Source organism: Manacus vitellinus, unplaced genomic scaffold (genome assembly GCF_001715985.3).
Source record: "Manacus vitellinus isolate BGI_N305 unplaced genomic scaffold, ASM171598v3 scaffold_19_pilon, whole genome shotgun sequence".
NCBI classification, from domain to species: Eukaryota; Metazoa; Chordata; class Aves; order Passeriformes; family Pipridae; genus Manacus; species Manacus vitellinus.
The window spans coordinates 14024699-14042057 of record NW_021939395.1 but is presented as its reverse complement, the minus strand read 5'-3'; the positions used below and the strand labels follow the sequence as shown (position 1 = coordinate 14042057).

The following is a 17359-nucleotide window of genomic DNA, read 5'->3' as shown; positions in this document are numbered from 1 at the left end:
TTTAAAACATTTCTATCTTTGAAGTAATGAAGTTTAATTTCATGAAAAACTGAATACCTCATGAAGTTTAACTTAAGACCCCCACAGTTTTAAACTTCTTGTGCTCAAAATAATTTTTTAAAATACAATAATAATAATAGTAATAATAATAATAATAAACACTATCATGTTTTCAAACATCATCATATTCTTCCTGGTTGCAGCCACAGAACCTTTTCTGACAGCTGTTGAAATGGCTGAAAAGATAATGTAAGCAGTTGCTTATTCCAATTCTCTTGGGATCTTGCAGAATAATCCCAACTATCACTGTTCCCTAACAGTGTTTTGTTTTGTTTTTTAATTATGCATCCTATAAGAAAATGTCCTGTAAAGAATTGTGTCAAATGTTGATCTGGCCTAAATTATTCCCATCATGTGTCAGTTGTCCAAGTGCTGATAGAATCACCTGGTTTAGAGAAGAAAACTATAAGTTTACTAGTGCTCCTAGCTAAAATTATTGTGGCTTTATGTTTTAATTATAACTTAGGAGAACATACATACATATATATATATATATTACTATCCTGTCAGAAAAACTCCTTGGTGCTAAAAACTTCTTAATAGTTGGAGAAGGCTCATGTGAGTGAGATGAGAAACTTCCAATCAAACAGCACGGCCTCAGTGGAGAAACTGGTAACAAAGGCATGTTTAAAGAGCTGACAACTAAAAGTATTGCCTCGTCAGAATGCTGCCAAAATTCCTGAAGGTGCAAGCAGTGCCTATGAAGGCCAATTAGGAAGTTGTAGCCATTGCAGTAAGCAGGTTTGAACTCACGGGGAAATGATGGAAACTCTAGTCAGGCACCCCTTTTTCTTCTCTCAAATGTCTGAGTGAGGCTCTGAGCTAATGTGCAAAGATTGCTCCAAATCACTCGGAGCCACAATCCGATGCCTGACTGGAGCACAATGAAGTTTGGATTATGCTGTTTTAAATTATCACCCATTTGAAGTAGTTTTCTTTATAAAACAAGATTAAAATGACTGTAATTCAAAACATTTTACCTCAAATTGATGTGAAAATTGTAGTGTTCATATTATTTCCATTTTTCAATTTGACAAAACATTTCACTCCACATATAAGTTTTTCTGTGTTGTCACTATGTCAAGAGTGAAAACATGAATTTTACTCTGTGTATTTTACTCTTTCCTGATGTGTCCTATTTCTTAACACTTCTTATTTAAGTTTCTTAAAGCATGTCTTTATATAGACTGTTATAGTACCTGGGGGAAATATAAACAGATTTAGGAGGTTTGCTTACCTCCTTTCTAGCCCACACAATAACAGTTTATAACTTCATAATGTTAAATTTGTTCACTAGTCTCCCTACACGCCCAATGGTTAGATAAGTGCTGATAAAAAAGCAAAGCAAGGAAGAATTTGAAGTTCTAGCTTGATAGAGCTGAATCTCAGATTATGATAACTTTTATTTACACGAAATTTTCCTTTCATTTGCCTTCATAATAGAAATTTTTCTGCATAAATTTTCCTCAAGGTTTCATATGTCTGAATAGAATCATTTAGGGAAAAAAGAGTCTTTTCCTCAGAAGTTTATTTCATGGACAGGCAGTTTTATCAGTAATTCTTTTTAAAAACCCAGTAAACTTTGAGTAAATTACTTGTGTTCCCTATGAATAAGGGTATTTTTTTCATCTAACATTCTTGCAGAGTTCTTGAGGTATCAAAGTGCAGAACAACACTGAAAAACACTGGAAATTTAAGTGTCTTGCAGAAGTCCCTGCCTAAATTATCACCAGTGAGATTTACAGCTGTAAAGTTCCTGGCCTAAAAATACAATTACACTTATTTTTAAGTCGTACTGTGTTCAACTATAAGTGCAACAGAATGCCAAATCTTATCACTTAAAGTAATAACAATACATATGTCAGCTATCAGACCCTCAAACTCTGGGAAAGAGCTGCTTTTGTGAGCTCAATCTGCAAAGGATAATTCATTCCTTACTAGGGGGTATGATTTCATGAGCTGAAAGCTTTAACTAGTACATATGTATAGGGTAGATTTAAAGTGATTATGGAAATGTCACCACAGGACAATGCATTATTAGTAGTCCCTCATATGTTGTATGCTGTCCCCTTATGTTTGCTGATAATTAAAAAGCAGATTGGGATGTCATGGTGAGAATGAGTGCAAAATGTCCCTTTTATCATTTGCAATAAATATGAAATAGTGGTCTTGCTGTATCCTTCAGTGATTGTTCTATTTGCTTGGTGACAAATGACAACTTTCTCCTTGTAATGTGCCTGCAGGGTTAAATGACTTTATTATTATTAATGAGTCGTTGCTCCAACTGTCCAGAAATAGAGGGAGTAGGAAGCATAAGAGATTTAGACCTAAGTAATTACAAATGTAATTATTACCTTTCAAATTTCATTTTTACAGCAATCACAAGGTTGTTAATCAAACATGGCCCTTTCCATGTATTCACACTTTTTGGGGCCTTTGTCAAAGGGATGAGTAGCTGCGTGGTTCCACTGAGGGTAGTCTGTGGCAGATTGACAAAGTGGTCTTGACAGAAAACTGCTGTGAAAAATTGGATAAAAAATGTTGTCTAGTCATCAAGGAGGCTGTGGTTGAGAGGGTTTTCCAAGAGAAAAACCTGCCTGAACTGCAGCCATATGGAGGAGAGTGTCCTCTTGGGGAGGACAAGAGGAGCAGGAGGGGAATCCTTTTGTCCTGTGGAGATATGAGATGTTGAAGTTTTACTCCTCCGGTCTGTCCTTCCTCAAGGTTGTAGGTTGTCATGAAGGGATCATGACAACCAGCACAGCAGAGCCAACACGCTGCTGGGCACTTTAGGGAAATTAAAATCCACGCCCTCTCACCCTGCAATAGTTATCCTAATTTCTCAGAATGATGGATTTTCAAGTTTTCAGGTGGAGCACAAGGTTTTTTCTTCTGTACCAGTGGTAAGGGAATTGCAGGAAATTTGAAAAAGGGAAATGGTTGTGGGTGGTGTTAGACAATGTTGCAGGTGCTGTGAAACTTAAGCAGTGTCATTTTCCAGAATCATAACCTGACCTTGATATTTATTGTGATATGTAAAATCTGGGGGAAAGCTTTGGAGAAATGAGAATGTTTCCCTTCAAAAATGTAATTTCTTCATAATGTTGAAATGTTGAAGATCCTCATATTTTAAAAAATCGGGTGAAAATTAAATGAGAAAATGGATACTACTAGTTATCCTACACTCAAATGTAAAGTGAATCAAAACTGTCGCAAAGCATTTGAATTTTGAAACTACATTTTTGGTGGAAAATTTATTTGTAAAAAAGACTTCAACAGGCTTTATTTATATATTCAATTGAGATTAATATTGTTGATGGTCCAATAAAATTTAATAACTATCAGCACACAAAAAACCATAGTGTATATATGGATATCCGCTTATGTGAATATTGTAAGAATGTTTAGAAGTATTAAAATATAGGTAAAGACAGGATATTCACAATAAAACCAATTTTTTTTGTTTATATCCTTATTTTTGTTTATATTCTATTTTTTTTCTTGAAATGCAATTGGAGTGGCCACATAAAAGCTACAGAACATTTTTAGACTGTTGTAGGTTTATTTTGGTTGCTGCTATAGTGGCCTTTGACTTTAAATTTCTGTTTGTGCATATCTGATAAAAAACATAATTCAAAACATCTTTTATTGTGCATGTCTTAAGTTATCACAGGAAATATATGTTTACTAGCTTACTGAGTATTTGGGAGTTCTATGAATCCCTTCTAAAAATTAATGTTTCATTAAAGTGTCTGAAGCATGAACAATTGCCCACAGTTGTTCAATTACTTAATTCAAAAGATTTTTTTAGTATCCTACTTTAGATCAAACTTTTGTTTATTTTTTACTGGAAAGTCAGTAAAAAAAAAAGTGTCCCATTTGGCATGCAGATGCATCAAGAAACTTACTGAAGTGAATACAGGCTGTAAATGCAGACATTTGAAGCAGAACTGGAGGTCTTTCATCCCACACTTATCCTTGAAGGAGCACGTTTTATAGCAATTTTTACCAAGCATATGACATTCAATCCCTAGAACTTTATATGACATATGCTGTTCTTCATAGATCATCTACACCCCATCTTTTAAGTAATGTTTAAGGATATTTAAGAAAGCATAAAACTATCTATGTGTACACATGTGTGAGCAACAAAGCTTTGGAAACATTATACAGCGAAAGCAGAGTTGTACTTATTGCTTCAGTCTGTCTTACAGACACATGCTGCAGGGCTACATTTTTTTGCTTTCCTGTAAAAGATGGCATGGATAAGAACAGATATTAGGGAGAAATTCTTTACTGTGAGGGGGTAAAACACTGGCACAGGTTGTGGATGCTCCGTCCCTGGAAGTGTTCAAGACCAGGTTGGATGGGGCTTGGAGCAACTTGGTCTAGTGGAAGGTGTCCCTGCCCATGGCAGGGGTTGGAACCAGATGAGCTTTAAGATCTCTTCCAACTCAAAATGTTCTATAATTCTATGAACAGCTCATAGTCCAGAAAAGGTGAAAGATTTCCAGTGCTCCCCATACCACTGAGGGGTCGGGAGTGTGGTGTGTGGTTCTTGGCTGATGCCTGGGGAAGTCAACACTGAAAGATATTACTTGAGGAAGTACTCATTCCAGGGGACAAGTTCTGACTATCTAGCGATTTTCTGTTTCCCTGACTGTAAATAAGAGTTTGACCTTGAAAGACTTAAAGCGAAATTTTACAGATCAAGAGGAATGTTTGCCGTGTTACCAATGCCCTTCTGAAAACTCCTATTGGAAATGTTTCCTCTGAAAAGTGAGAGCCAAAGTCCTTTTTCGTTCAGCATATTTTTGCAGAATGTTGAGTTTGTTACAGGAACTTTACATCAGTAGCAGAGCTTAATATATAATCTAAAATGCATAGTCTTTTCAGGTATGGGGGGAAAGAATGCTAATTTCACTCTTTACTATGTTTCCAGGTCGAAGGTTATTGCTGGAGGATAAACCATTTCTCACTATGCAGTTTCACCTTGTTTAATTGATTTGAATTTGAATTTATATTCCATGTTAAATAATGAACCATGTATTAATAATTAAGAAGGTTCGGTACAAATGTGAAGCAGTTAATTAAATATTAAATAAAGCACATTGTATTACCCAGAATTGTAATCAATATACTAGATTTTAGGCTATTCATTTTAGATGGTCATTATACTTTACAAGTTGTGGTTAAAATTCTTATTGATAACTCAATATACACTTTATAGGCTAAGAAACATGTGTCCTTTGCAAATGACCATTTTTTTTGCTATAAATAGCAGCAAAACCTGGACATAAAAGATGAATTTAGTTGGACTGTTAAAGAATTAAGGGTCAGTGCCATGTACTCTACAATATCGTCACACCCAAGTTCATTAAGCTGAAAAACAAGAGGGTTGGGGGCTTGGTTTGGAGGTTTTTGGGTGTGAAATGTCTTTCTGTGGAAAACAGCAATTACTGAAGTTGAACTTTTTACAGGAGCATTGCCTTTACACAATTTCTTGGCTATGATTAATACAAGATTGAAGTTTGAGTCAGAATAGCAATAAGAGATGACTTAATGAAAGATTAATGTGCTTTATTTGTATGGCTGTTATTTGTGAAGAAAAGTTTCACTTCACTCCACAAATGTAGTTAATGATACAGGAATTACAATATGCTACCTCTTTCGCCCTGATATTTTCTCCATTTCCTGCCTCCTCCCTCACCAACTTTTCCTGGCCATCTTTGATAGAGTTTGCTTGACTAATTGCAGCCAGGTGCAAAATACTCACACCTCATTCTATTTGGATTTTATAAGAATCAGCCTAACTCATGGCAGTTTTTGGGATTAAATTCAAATTAAAATCATGGCTCTTGGGATATAAACTGTGTTCACTGGAATGGAAGCAGAGATGATTTTACAATCTGGCAAGCCTAGGTAGCACATGAAAATGTGTGATTTCCTGCATTCCTGTTGATTCCTCAGTTAGAACATCTGGAGGATCAATCTTCTCTGAGTAGGATTTCTCACAAGCAGGGCAAGCTCTGTACACCCAGCTGAAAACTAACAAAAGTGGTGTGTCCTACTTGCTCCTTGAATAAAAAGGTTCCGAGGCTAGAACTTAAGTAACTCTTTTAGGTTTTTAATTTATTGAGACATATACGGGAAATAAAATATTCATAGGAAACTTCTCCCAAAGGCATTTTATTATTAAACCAAAAAGCTAGAGTATATTATAGCAGCACTCATTTAGGTTTCTACATTAAAGCTTCTTCCTCCTGACCTTATTAAAGTAACCCAGTTTACACTAACAGCTGTTCTCCCCTCCCTTTTTTATTGTTAATGTCATTTCTGTTCTCCTCATATAGCAGAGACCTCTAAATGATGTTACCCAAGCGGCCACTTTTGGTCACCAGGGTAATTCTGGGCGATAATTTCCCCATATTATGCTTGAATTCCTGCTTAGATTTAGTACCACTTTTAGTAAATACACATGGGCAAAAAATGGGGGGGAACATGACCCACTCCTTAGGAACTATTGGCTGAGATGAGTAGCTTGGGGTTGTCATCTTCATCACTCTGGTGGGTTCCTGCTGAGCAGAGAGCACTGAGAGTGCAGTGGGAGCTGTTTAATCCGGAACGCTCCGTAAATGAGAGGCACTTCTGGATGCTGACAGAATAGTGTTGGCACTGCAAGCCATGTATTCATATATGTGCTGTGTTGTGAAAATATGAAAAATAGCTCAGCAATGGCATAATTGTGGGCAATTTGCTTAATTGCTTGCTAATTGTTGCTTGCTTTATTATGAAACAAGAGTGCTCTAAATGTAACACTGGATGGTTTGCATCCAAAATGTGTCAAACTCAAAACTGGCTTTTCATTAAGATTTCAGCTACATGGCTTTAAAATTCAAGCACTCTATATTCTGTGTTTTAAGGCTTTTTCTTTTTTTTTTTTTTTTTTTAATTGGTTTTGAAATTTTATTTGCGCAATTTATAAGGCCCTAAACCTGCATTGGTACAGTGCAGTCTGGTGGTTTTTGAACTTCTAATGAATCTGAGTACTTTGCTAATGAATACATTTACAAATGTCTTTTGATCATTACTACATGTATGGATAAAGGTGGAAATGTTTTAAGGCTTCTCCAGGAGCTCATGTTCTTGATTGCCCAACTCTTAGAGGTACACATCTCCTTTCAACATGTGCATTCGGATTTGGGCTTTAGGGGACATGTACAATTCTGAAAGTTTAAGCCAAACTTTTGAAAAAAACTATTCTCTTCCGTTTCAACCAAGATATCCTGATTCTAGCAGGAGGTTAGACCAGACATCTTCAAAAGTCCCTTCCAGTCCAAGTCTCTTTGTGAGAGGTCATGATGCAAGTGATGGCTTTTATAGCAGACTGAGAAAAGAACCAGCCCTGTTGATATTGTCTTAGTAGTTTGTCTCTCTTTTGAGGATGAAGGGGAGGCCATAGCAGTAGAAAAGAAAGTGTGTTGTAAATCAGATACAAAGAGGATAACCAACATTTTTATTTACTGTCTCTAAAATCCCACACAGACTTTATAACCATAGGAAGTCTCGATTGAAAAAAAAAAAATAAATAAATAAAAAAAAAAGGTTTGACCAAAGGATAGTTTTCTGACGAGGCTGAAATTCAACTTTTTCTTGAGGGAAAGTAAATATTCTTACTTGAAAACTTCTTTGACCTATAAATGATAAGACTGTGGAACAATGAAGAAAGCCTTTTAACTATTGTGCTTTTAGTTATATTTGACAGCTCTGATCTAAACATTTCAGAAGAGCTGACAGACACTTTCTTTAAAAATGTTCTTAGTTCTGCTGCAGACAATTTAAAAAAATAGTTTCATTCCTAAAACAACCTGGAATTCAAACCAAAGTGTTAAACTCACATGTCCATGAGTGTGATCTGTTATGTGAATTAAAAATTCTCTTTCATAGTACTTGTATGTCATGTTTGAAGAGTCTCCACGTAGTATGAAAAAAAAATATAAAATTGAGGATTTATAACTGAATGAAATAAGAAATTAAGTAGATGGTTAAGAGTTGAATGGAATGTACTGTTTATAATACATGGGGAATATGTACACTCATATTTCCTAGACACTGAATTTCAGTAGCAAAAACCATCATTTCTTCTGAAAATATTCAGACAGCAGAAACTTTCTTATCCTTGATTGGTAGAGGCAGATGCCACAGATGTTTCCTACCCCTGATTACTTATGAAACTATGCAAAATAATCACCTAAATTATTACATTTAAATGAGAGACAAAGGCTCAGAAAATTTTGTTGTCATCCCATTTACAGTGACTTGCAAAGATACAAAATAGAAGGAAGCTTAAAGAGTAGCAGCTAGAAAATGCCATGGTCAATTTGCACTGGCTCTGGTAAATGACCACCTGAGCTCTGAACCTCACACTCCCCCAGCTGCGTGGCTGGAATTCCTCCTCACAGGGTCCTCTGGGATGCTCAGCTGAGCCAGGCAGAGAATCCTTTGTTTACAGCAAGTGGTGGAGGGGAAGGCAGACAGGATGGTGAGGACACCTCAGTGCTGGGTACAGGGACTTCTTTGTGTGTAAAGTCTGTAACAGAATATTTGAAAATCAGCTGCGTTGCATTGTAAGTCTGCACCATCTGTATGATACATTGCTGACAAAAAGCTCTCTTCTCTGATTAAATAGGGAATTGTTAAAAGTGTGGTTTTAATACGTGCAACATTGTTTAGTGCAATGCCAGTGCCAAGTAACTATTTAGGAGGATTTCAGATGCTGAAGAAGCAGGAGAGTGATATGTTAGGAAAAAAGAGAATGAATTAGACTGACAGAAAGAAGGTGTATTTTATGGCCTGGAAGAGCAGGCAAAAAAAGATAATGCTTGTTGAATATTCATGCAGAAAATTTCCTACATTTTGTTCTGAGTTGAATTATTCTCCAAGAGTGATTTTTACTTCATTGTGCTAAAAAATAGTTTCTTGTATTGCTGATTTTATATTTTTTTACTTTATACCAAGTGAAAACTGTATTGCATCTGTTGTCCTTGCTAATATTATTTACTGAAGCTTATCAGTGTATGAGATTTTTTTTAAGGTTCCTTTAAATGCATTTACTGGTGGTTTTGCTTCCCCTGTGTTTCCTACAGCACACCCAGTCTCCTAAAGACTGCCTTAGGGTTTCACTAATGCTATTAGAAACAGGTGATTTGGATTAAAAACAACACAAAACCTGTGTTATTAATAATTTTTAAAAATGTACACCTTTTAAATTTAGTCTAGAAGCTAAGGTTATCATTGCTTTGGGGGGTGTTGTTTGTTTGTTTGACTTTGATAATGAATGCAGTATATTATAAAAGAAAACTTGGTTGTTACTAGTAAAAAAAGAATTCAGTCAAAAATCATACAGAAAAGTACTTGTATTTGCTAAATAGTTTTTATTTCCTGTTCTACAGCACTGCAGAAGTGCTCAATAGGAAAGGGTCTTTTCAAATTTAAAGAAAACTTTATATTTTGCATATTATTAAGCATAAGCTCTGATGAAAAGCATACTCTGACAACCAACAACACCTGCACCAAATGCCAAAGCTGAAAGAAAGACTATAACTGCTACAAAAGATCTATCTGCTAAACAGTCCTGCATTGGCAGACTTTTGCATAACAAAACCCCAACTTAACACCAAAATAATTTGTATTCATAACTTATGATTATTCCCAGGATTGTTGTAAAGTTTTGGAGTTTGGATTCTTGTTTGGTTGTTTGGTGGTGGTGGTGGGTTTAGTGGTTTTTGGTGTTTTTTATTAATTGAACTAAAACCCAGAGTAAAATATCTCTTCTTTAACAGAATAAGCAGGACTGTAATTCTGACAATACTCTTACTCTTAGCATGGAGTGTTCCAAGTTTACAGGTAATCTGGCAACACATGGCCCAAAATTACCATCCTACTGATCTGTTGAAATGGTGTAGGGAATGTTTTAGAAGTGACCTTTTAGTTCTGCAGTTGCCTTGTCTAAAGTGTAAATGTTACATTTTTATTGTCAAATGTTTCTTTTGATGTTTTAGCTTTGCTTACTCTCTTACTGAAGTTTGGGAGAGATGGTAAAATATAAGGATTGTAATAGTTGCTGTGTAGAACTAGAAATGCATAAGTATTATTTCCAAATAAATAATTGTGTGTTTTATACAGTTTAACTGAATTAATAGCATTTTAAGAGCCACTAGAAAGCCTCAAGATAAAAAGAAACACTGAAGTATTTGGTATCAAATTTGGTATTTTTTTTAATAAATGCAAAAAATAATTTTCACTATAAACTGGGGCTAACTCAACACTCCATCAAGGTTATACCTGATTTCAGTGAATTGTCTTGATCAGAATAGAAGCAAACCTGGATAATTAAAGAGCTTAAAAGACTTGTATATAGTCAGATTTATGTCTCTAATAGCAGATAGTAGGACATAGAAAGATTAGACTAATCCACCAGTAGCAACTTTTTTTATTTTCCTGCAGGAACTGTTGCCTCCACTGAATTATTTCCATATTTATGTCTCCTACTGCCCATCATAACTGGATTAGTATTTCAGCATCAAGGTGCCAAAGCTTTGTCAGGATTACACTGAAAAGTACTCAGGCAAAATGACTGAAGACATGTTGAAATGCCAGTAATATGCCAAAATAACATTTATAAACAATCACTTCTCTGACTGACACATACTCAAGGAGAAATAATCAAGAATAGAGCATTCATGATAAAACAAGTAACCAGTTGTCTACTTAAACATGGTAGATTTCAAAAAGATGCATCCTGTGTTTTGGACAGCAACATTATATATTTCAATGCCTTGAGGAAAAACTTAATTCATTTGCATTGAAAGCTAACATGGAAAGTAGTGTTTGTGCTCTGTAGCTTTACACAGATTTCCACATGCAAAGGATTTATTAAAACAGAAATGCAGCATCTGTTTAAACATAAAGCTCAGAGGGTGGGAGGCTTCTATTCAGCATTCTTCTTGCTCTAAATAATTTTAGTGGCATACCTTCTCCAGTGCCTATGACACAGAATCCAATTTTAAATGTTATCTTCATTAAGACAGATATTAAAAACATGTATACATCTTTCATTGGAAAGTTTTGTGAAGATGGCACTGTGAGATATCTAATCAGATATTCTTCTATGCTTCTGATGTATTTAACCAAGTACACACCAAGAGAATATAAAATTAACATGTGTAATATGAAAATTATTTCAAAGAATCATGTGTAGAAACTTAATTCTATTAGTTTTAATTTACACAATATGATAAAGCCACAGTTTAGATGGAACTGATCAGGAGTGTTTATGTGTTGCAAATTAACACCTTTCAGATTTTTGTTTACTTTGCCTTTGAACAAATTATAATTTCTATGATCCTATTTCAAGGGCACAAACCTTGCATTTACTGAAGAAATCTGGTTCGATTACTAGTAAACTGCAGAGGTTACATCTTCTTTTGCTATTACCCTTTGATTTTTCAAGGTTTTCAGCATTGAATACATGGAGAAATCAATTCTCTTTAAAATAGTTGTTACACTCTTTCATTCTTAAAGCTCTTGAATGCATCTTTGAAGCCAAAGTAGCGTCTTTGGCTAGTGTCCATATTAGCCTTGTTTTGTCTTAAGCAAAGCCAAACAATTAAAAAAAATAGTTTTAAGAAAACATATTTAAAAAATTGTAATTTTAAAAATTATACTTTCTCAAAGTAACTCTATGCAAATATCTAGAAGAATGGCATTAGCTTATTAGAAAGCTTTTAACTTTATTATGGAAATTAAAATTTCAAAAAGTGAAAGGATCATTGTGACTAAGTGACAGGACAAGAGGAAACAGCCTCGAGTTGTGCCAGGGGAGACTTAGGTTGGATATTAGGAAAAATTTCTTCTCTGAAATGGTCATCCAGCGTTGGAATGGGCTGCTTAGGGAAGTGGTGGAATCACTGTCCCTGGAAGAGTTCAGAAGGCATGTGAATGTGGCACTTGGGGAAAGGGTTTATTGGTGTCCCTGGCAGGGCTGGGGTAACAGTTGAACTTGATGATCTTAGAGGTCTTTACCAGCCTCTATGATTCTGCGAAATAGGCTGTATAAGGGCTTTAGTTGCACAGTTGTAATAATGGTATCAGCTGCTCATTAAACAGTAGGTGTTTTCTGGTGATGTCCAGTGAGAACAGTGTGGTCTGAAAACTTGCAAACACCTAAACCTTTGCTTCAGATGTACACCTGGAGGTAATTCCTTCCCAAACCGTGACCATTATTGTAGAACAGGGATTGCTTTGTTGACCTTGATTTCCTTTGTACATCCTTCTTTGTATCCCTGATAATGCCTTGTCTTTTTCCCTCCTCCCAGCTATAGAAGTGAATCTCCAGAAAGCTCTGGCTGAAGCCTCTGAAAACTGCACACAGGAGTGTCTGATCCTCGGCCATTCCGACAACTGCTGGATGCCTCCGGCTTTGACGCAGTACCAGCAGCCCAACACCCCTTTGCCATCGTTTGGCTTCCAGCAAGGCTGGGGCCGGGGAGCCAGGCCTGAGGGACGGCACACTCTGGGCAGGCCCCTCCCAAAGGATGACAGTGACAAAGGCCAGGGGGGGCCCAGGCCCCAGTTCTACAACACCTGCGAAAGACATTGCGCCAGCGAAGATCCCGTCAAAGTCATTCCTCTGGCAAACTTCGCCGCGTCCCACCAGGCTCCGGGCTCTGGGAGCGGCACCGCGTTCGTACACGAGCACCAGCTATAAAGGCATCTCTGACAAATCCCTAATTTCAGGCTTTAAGTGACTGTGTATAGTCACAGCCTAACACTCTTCTTCGGGAGCCTACACACTTGTTAGGCTTGTGAATATTTGTGTATATAGGATCCTAAATTTGAAACTGATAATCTAAATCCTTAGGACTTAGTTAAAAGGTGTTTACCATAGTTCTTGGTAATATCCACAAAATGGGGAAGAGAACCCACAACCCAGAAACAAGTGAAAGAGAAACAAAATCCTGTTCATTTTCCTACACAGGCCATATAGTACAAATATCTGCCAGCAGTTCTTCCTCCCTTTGAAAGCAATTTTTTAGTACAGTTTGGGGAATATTACAGTCTAAAAATAGCTTACTCAAATTTTTCTTTTTTGTTATGATTTATAGCATATTCATAGATTTCATCTTCCGTTTGCTTAGCATTAGTGATCAAGTGAGTAATTTCTCATTTGATTACTTGACATAATAGAATTAATAAATCCTAAAATCTAATTCTTAAGAAGGATTGTATATCTTACCATTTATCCTTTATGTAATTAAGAAGGAAAATGTACTTAAAGAAAAGACAACTGATTTTTATTTTAATTTTTATTGGCTCAATATACATGTATTTATTCTTTGAAAGAATGTTATAGATGAAATAGAAAGTTCTTAACTGGCTTTTCTGTGTGAAATAAGCAACATGACAGTGATAGGACATGCCAGAACAAAACTGGAAAAAAATTATAAGTAACTTTGAATTTCCAAATATTTCTACAATAATTCAAGGAACAATATTATACATACTATGTTTTCAAGCCATAAGTTTATTTCTCTTTTTTTTCTTTAATTGTTTTTTTTCATCTTGCAGAGCTTGCTTTGGCTACTGTTCCTGTTAGTTGAAAATTACATGGGCACTGCTGAAAACAGTAGGAAAGTGGGGTAGTTTTTTTGGCTGATGTGCTGTCGTGACTGCAAGATACCAGTGTTTAAAAAAGTGTTATAGTGATATGTACGGCTTTTTTTTTACAGCTATATTCACCTATTGTAAGTATTCAGTAAAATTTTAACTATAATATTAGTTACTTCACCACAAACCTATTAGATTAAGAAGTACTTGTCATTGTGGATTAGTTATTAGAGAATGATTGATAGTGCTCAGCAAAGAAAGAAGAATCTAGGTAATGAAAGCTGGATAAATATAAACACACCCCAATCATATTATTTGATGAAGTCTCAAGGTGATTCTCTTTATAGATGAGTGATTTTTTTCAGTGTTCTCCGTACTGGAAAATATATTCTATTGGTAAATTCCAGAGTGGATGAAAAAGAGATTCCTTTCTTAGATGAAAAAACATATTTTTCCTCTAGCATTTCCTTCTAATATTTCTTTGCTGTTTAGTCATTTCATAATTTACAGTATGTACATACCAAGGAATTTTTCCTTTAAGAAAATGCATAATTTCTTAATTTTATTGCTACATTAAGTGAGACAATCGAAGTTGTATGGAGGGGAAAAAAAGACAGTGTGTGAATATTTCCTATGGATAGAATTCTATGTAGGCTTCATAATGTAACTTAAATCTGTAATTTATAAACAAAACTGTGTGTAAAAATGCTGTAATATTAGCTGCTTGTAAAATTTACAGAAGTTCAAGTTGTTGAGGGTTTCCAATGAATGCTAAAAGAGCTTCTCTTATGTGCCCAGCAGGTATAAGTAGCTTTATATATTGCTGTCCCCACTGTAAATCTATTCAAATCACATTTAGAATTTATGTGCAAAATAATAATAATTAAAAAAAGCTTCACTTTTAACCTATTGATAGGGTTTAATTAATGGACATCAGATTATCTAATGATGTACGTCTTTTGCTTTCCTTTTTTTTAATGTAGTTTTCAATAATGTTTAGAAAAGATGTGGCACACTGGCTTCCAGTTGCATGTAAGTCCTGGAAAAAAATAACAATCCTTTGGGTACTGACACACAATAGCTGACACATCTCATTTCCAATTCCAGGACAATTAAAAATTTGACAAATTAATTCATACCTTATATATACAAAGCCCTTTGTTGTTTGCTTTGGACACATCAGAATGAGAAAATTCGGCAGTTCTTTTCAGAGACATGCAAAAAAAAAAAGCTTATCTTTAGTTTACACAGATTTACCAAACATACTAATTGTGCAAATTTAGAATAATGCTGACAGCTAATGCTTCCTACTGTACACAGAGGTCTTCAGTTTTTATTACAGAAGGCTGCCATACAGAATTGGCAGCTCCACTGGAAAACTCTCCTTTTTTTTTTTTTTCCTGCAACAGTTCCTTTTTGGATGAAAAATGTAACTGAAATTTCCTGGCAAAGAATTAATTTCTACAATTTTAGGATTTTCATAGGAAATGGTGAAGGAACCAGAATTAGTGTTTTTTCATTGGTAAGGAAAAAAACAAACAACAAACTTCACTTAATTTAAGTGTGTTTAGGGGTTATTTTGGTTTTTTCCCTAAGATACAGAAGCAATTAACCAAGTCCCTTCTCTTGAAAACAAACAAAACCCCAACAAAATACCCAAACCAAAAGACAAAAAAATATTGCTTAAACAAAAGGCATTGTAAAGATTAGTCAGATTGTATGAAGCATTAAATGCTATATCCATGAAAATGTGTTCTGATATCCTAAAATTCAGTCAACAAGGTACAGAACAATTAATTGTAAATACACACTGTTTCAGAAGATAAAATGTTCCCTCATTTTTATATATTACATATCTAATATATAAAACTACACATTTGAGGCAACATTTTTCTGAGTAGCATGTCAGTATCCAGAGGAATAATGTTACTAGAGACTTGTTACACATCTTGCCATATATATAAATAATTTATCTAGTACATAGACTGTATATTTTTGTGTAATTTTTTTTTTAGTCATTTAACTTATTTTATCTTACTTGTGTGAATTTGTGGAGAAAACAATCCTATATACAATATACAGTAAAATGGTAGTTACATGATTAGATTTGTTTCATACAGTGTAACAATAAAGGAAAACCTTTGCCTTCAATGTTATGTGTCAAACAGTCTAGTCTAGATAATTCCCCCTCTCCAAACTCAATACTTGTTGCACTTCCAAGTATTGCATCAAAGTTATGGGTAGTAATGGCAGAAAGGAAGGTTCTATTTCCATATTGTAAAGCATTCAATTCTTTAAAAAAAAAAACAACAAACCTCTAAAAGAAAGAACTGAGTCAAACTGTTTGAAGTAAAATATGCTGTTTCTTTGTTTTCCTAAACTGTGCTGTATTCTGAAGTGTAACTTAATTCTAAAGAAAGAATAATTAGGCATGTCTGCTCAGCCAGACAGAGACTACTGAGCACCTGCTCTCTCTGGGCTTCCGAGCTGGCCGGATGCAGGTCATTTAGCTAATTATCATGGCAATGAGCCCATGCTAATAGGGCCTGAGGGCTTATGAATGTTAGCACAAAGGCTGGCCTGATCTAACATTAGTTATGTGGTCCCGAGCCCAGCCAGGTCTTTTTGCTGGGCATAGGACCAGAGTAGAGCAGCCTCTTTGCATCTCTGACCACAGTGGGGGTAGATCTGGTGGGTGGTTTTGTAAGAGAAGGGAAGGGTTGCTCCATTGTGTCCTGAGCAAGCTGTAATCCCCTGTGGAGCCCCATTAGCCCCCAGCTACCACCCTCACCTGCTTCCAGCACAGAAACCTAAACAATTTCTATCAGGAATGGTCGATTAGCTCAAGGTTGTTTGAGTCTTACAAAGTCTGAGGCTTTAAAGTTTGAAAACTTACATTTGACTTTATTTGATTTCTCGTGTTTTCCTTTTGCAGGTTTAATACCAATCCTTAATCAATGATAAGCAATTAAACGATCACACTGCAGTTTACTACCCTTATTTAACTGGATAAATAAAAAGGAAGGAATTGGTTTGTGTTGACACAAAGTAAAGCTGAAGGCAAAGATTTTATTTGGTATACATAGGAAAATTGTGTATAACTTATGTTATCCCTAGTGAAGAAAGAGATTGATGATTTCTTGTAAATATTTGAGTTTGTATTTCTGGGAAATCTCCCTGCTCTATGGCATACTACAGGATCTGAGAGTGAGCAGTGTATGTCTGTGTATTGAAACAGCCCTAACCACACTCTACAAATCATGCAGCTGGACACCATATACTACAGTCCAGAAGCATTTGAAGTCCAGTAAATTTGCAGTAGTTCTATTTCAGGTTTCTGTACAGCATGTTGTCCTGTTAATTACAATGCTTATTAATAAACTAGATCCACAAAAGCAGTTTTCCCCTTTGCGCTGTTTTCTTTGTGTTTCATTATAAAAGTTTAAAAAGTATTCCTCCAGCTATGCTTCTCTCTGATTTTCAGCTTTCTAAATCTCCCTTCATTGTGACATCCCAAACTGTCAGAAAATGCACACGTGTACAACAATCAAGCTTTATGTTATCAGAAATATCTTCCATTTCTGTGTCACTTCTTTTTGTACCAAGCTCCCTCCTTGTACTTTGCCTCTGA

The 17359-nt window shown here is 35.5% G+C and overlaps 1 protein-coding gene across 4 annotated transcripts in view; it reads left to right on the top strand.

The window, feature by feature from the left end:
• PCDH11X (protocadherin 11 X-linked) overlaps nucleotides 1-17118 on the top strand; it is a 414093-nt gene extending 396975 nt beyond the window's left edge. For all 4 annotated transcript variants that reach the window (XM_018070765.2, XM_018070763.2, XM_018070764.2 and 1 more), the window contains one exon: nucleotides 12438-17118. In XM_018070765.2, the coding sequence (XP_017926254.1) occupies nucleotides 12438-12829 (392 nt within the window). In that variant the 3' untranslated portion in view covers nucleotides 12830-17118. The remainder of the gene's footprint in view (nucleotides 1-12437) is intronic.
• The last annotated feature ends 241 nt before the right edge of the window (nucleotides 17119-17359 follow it).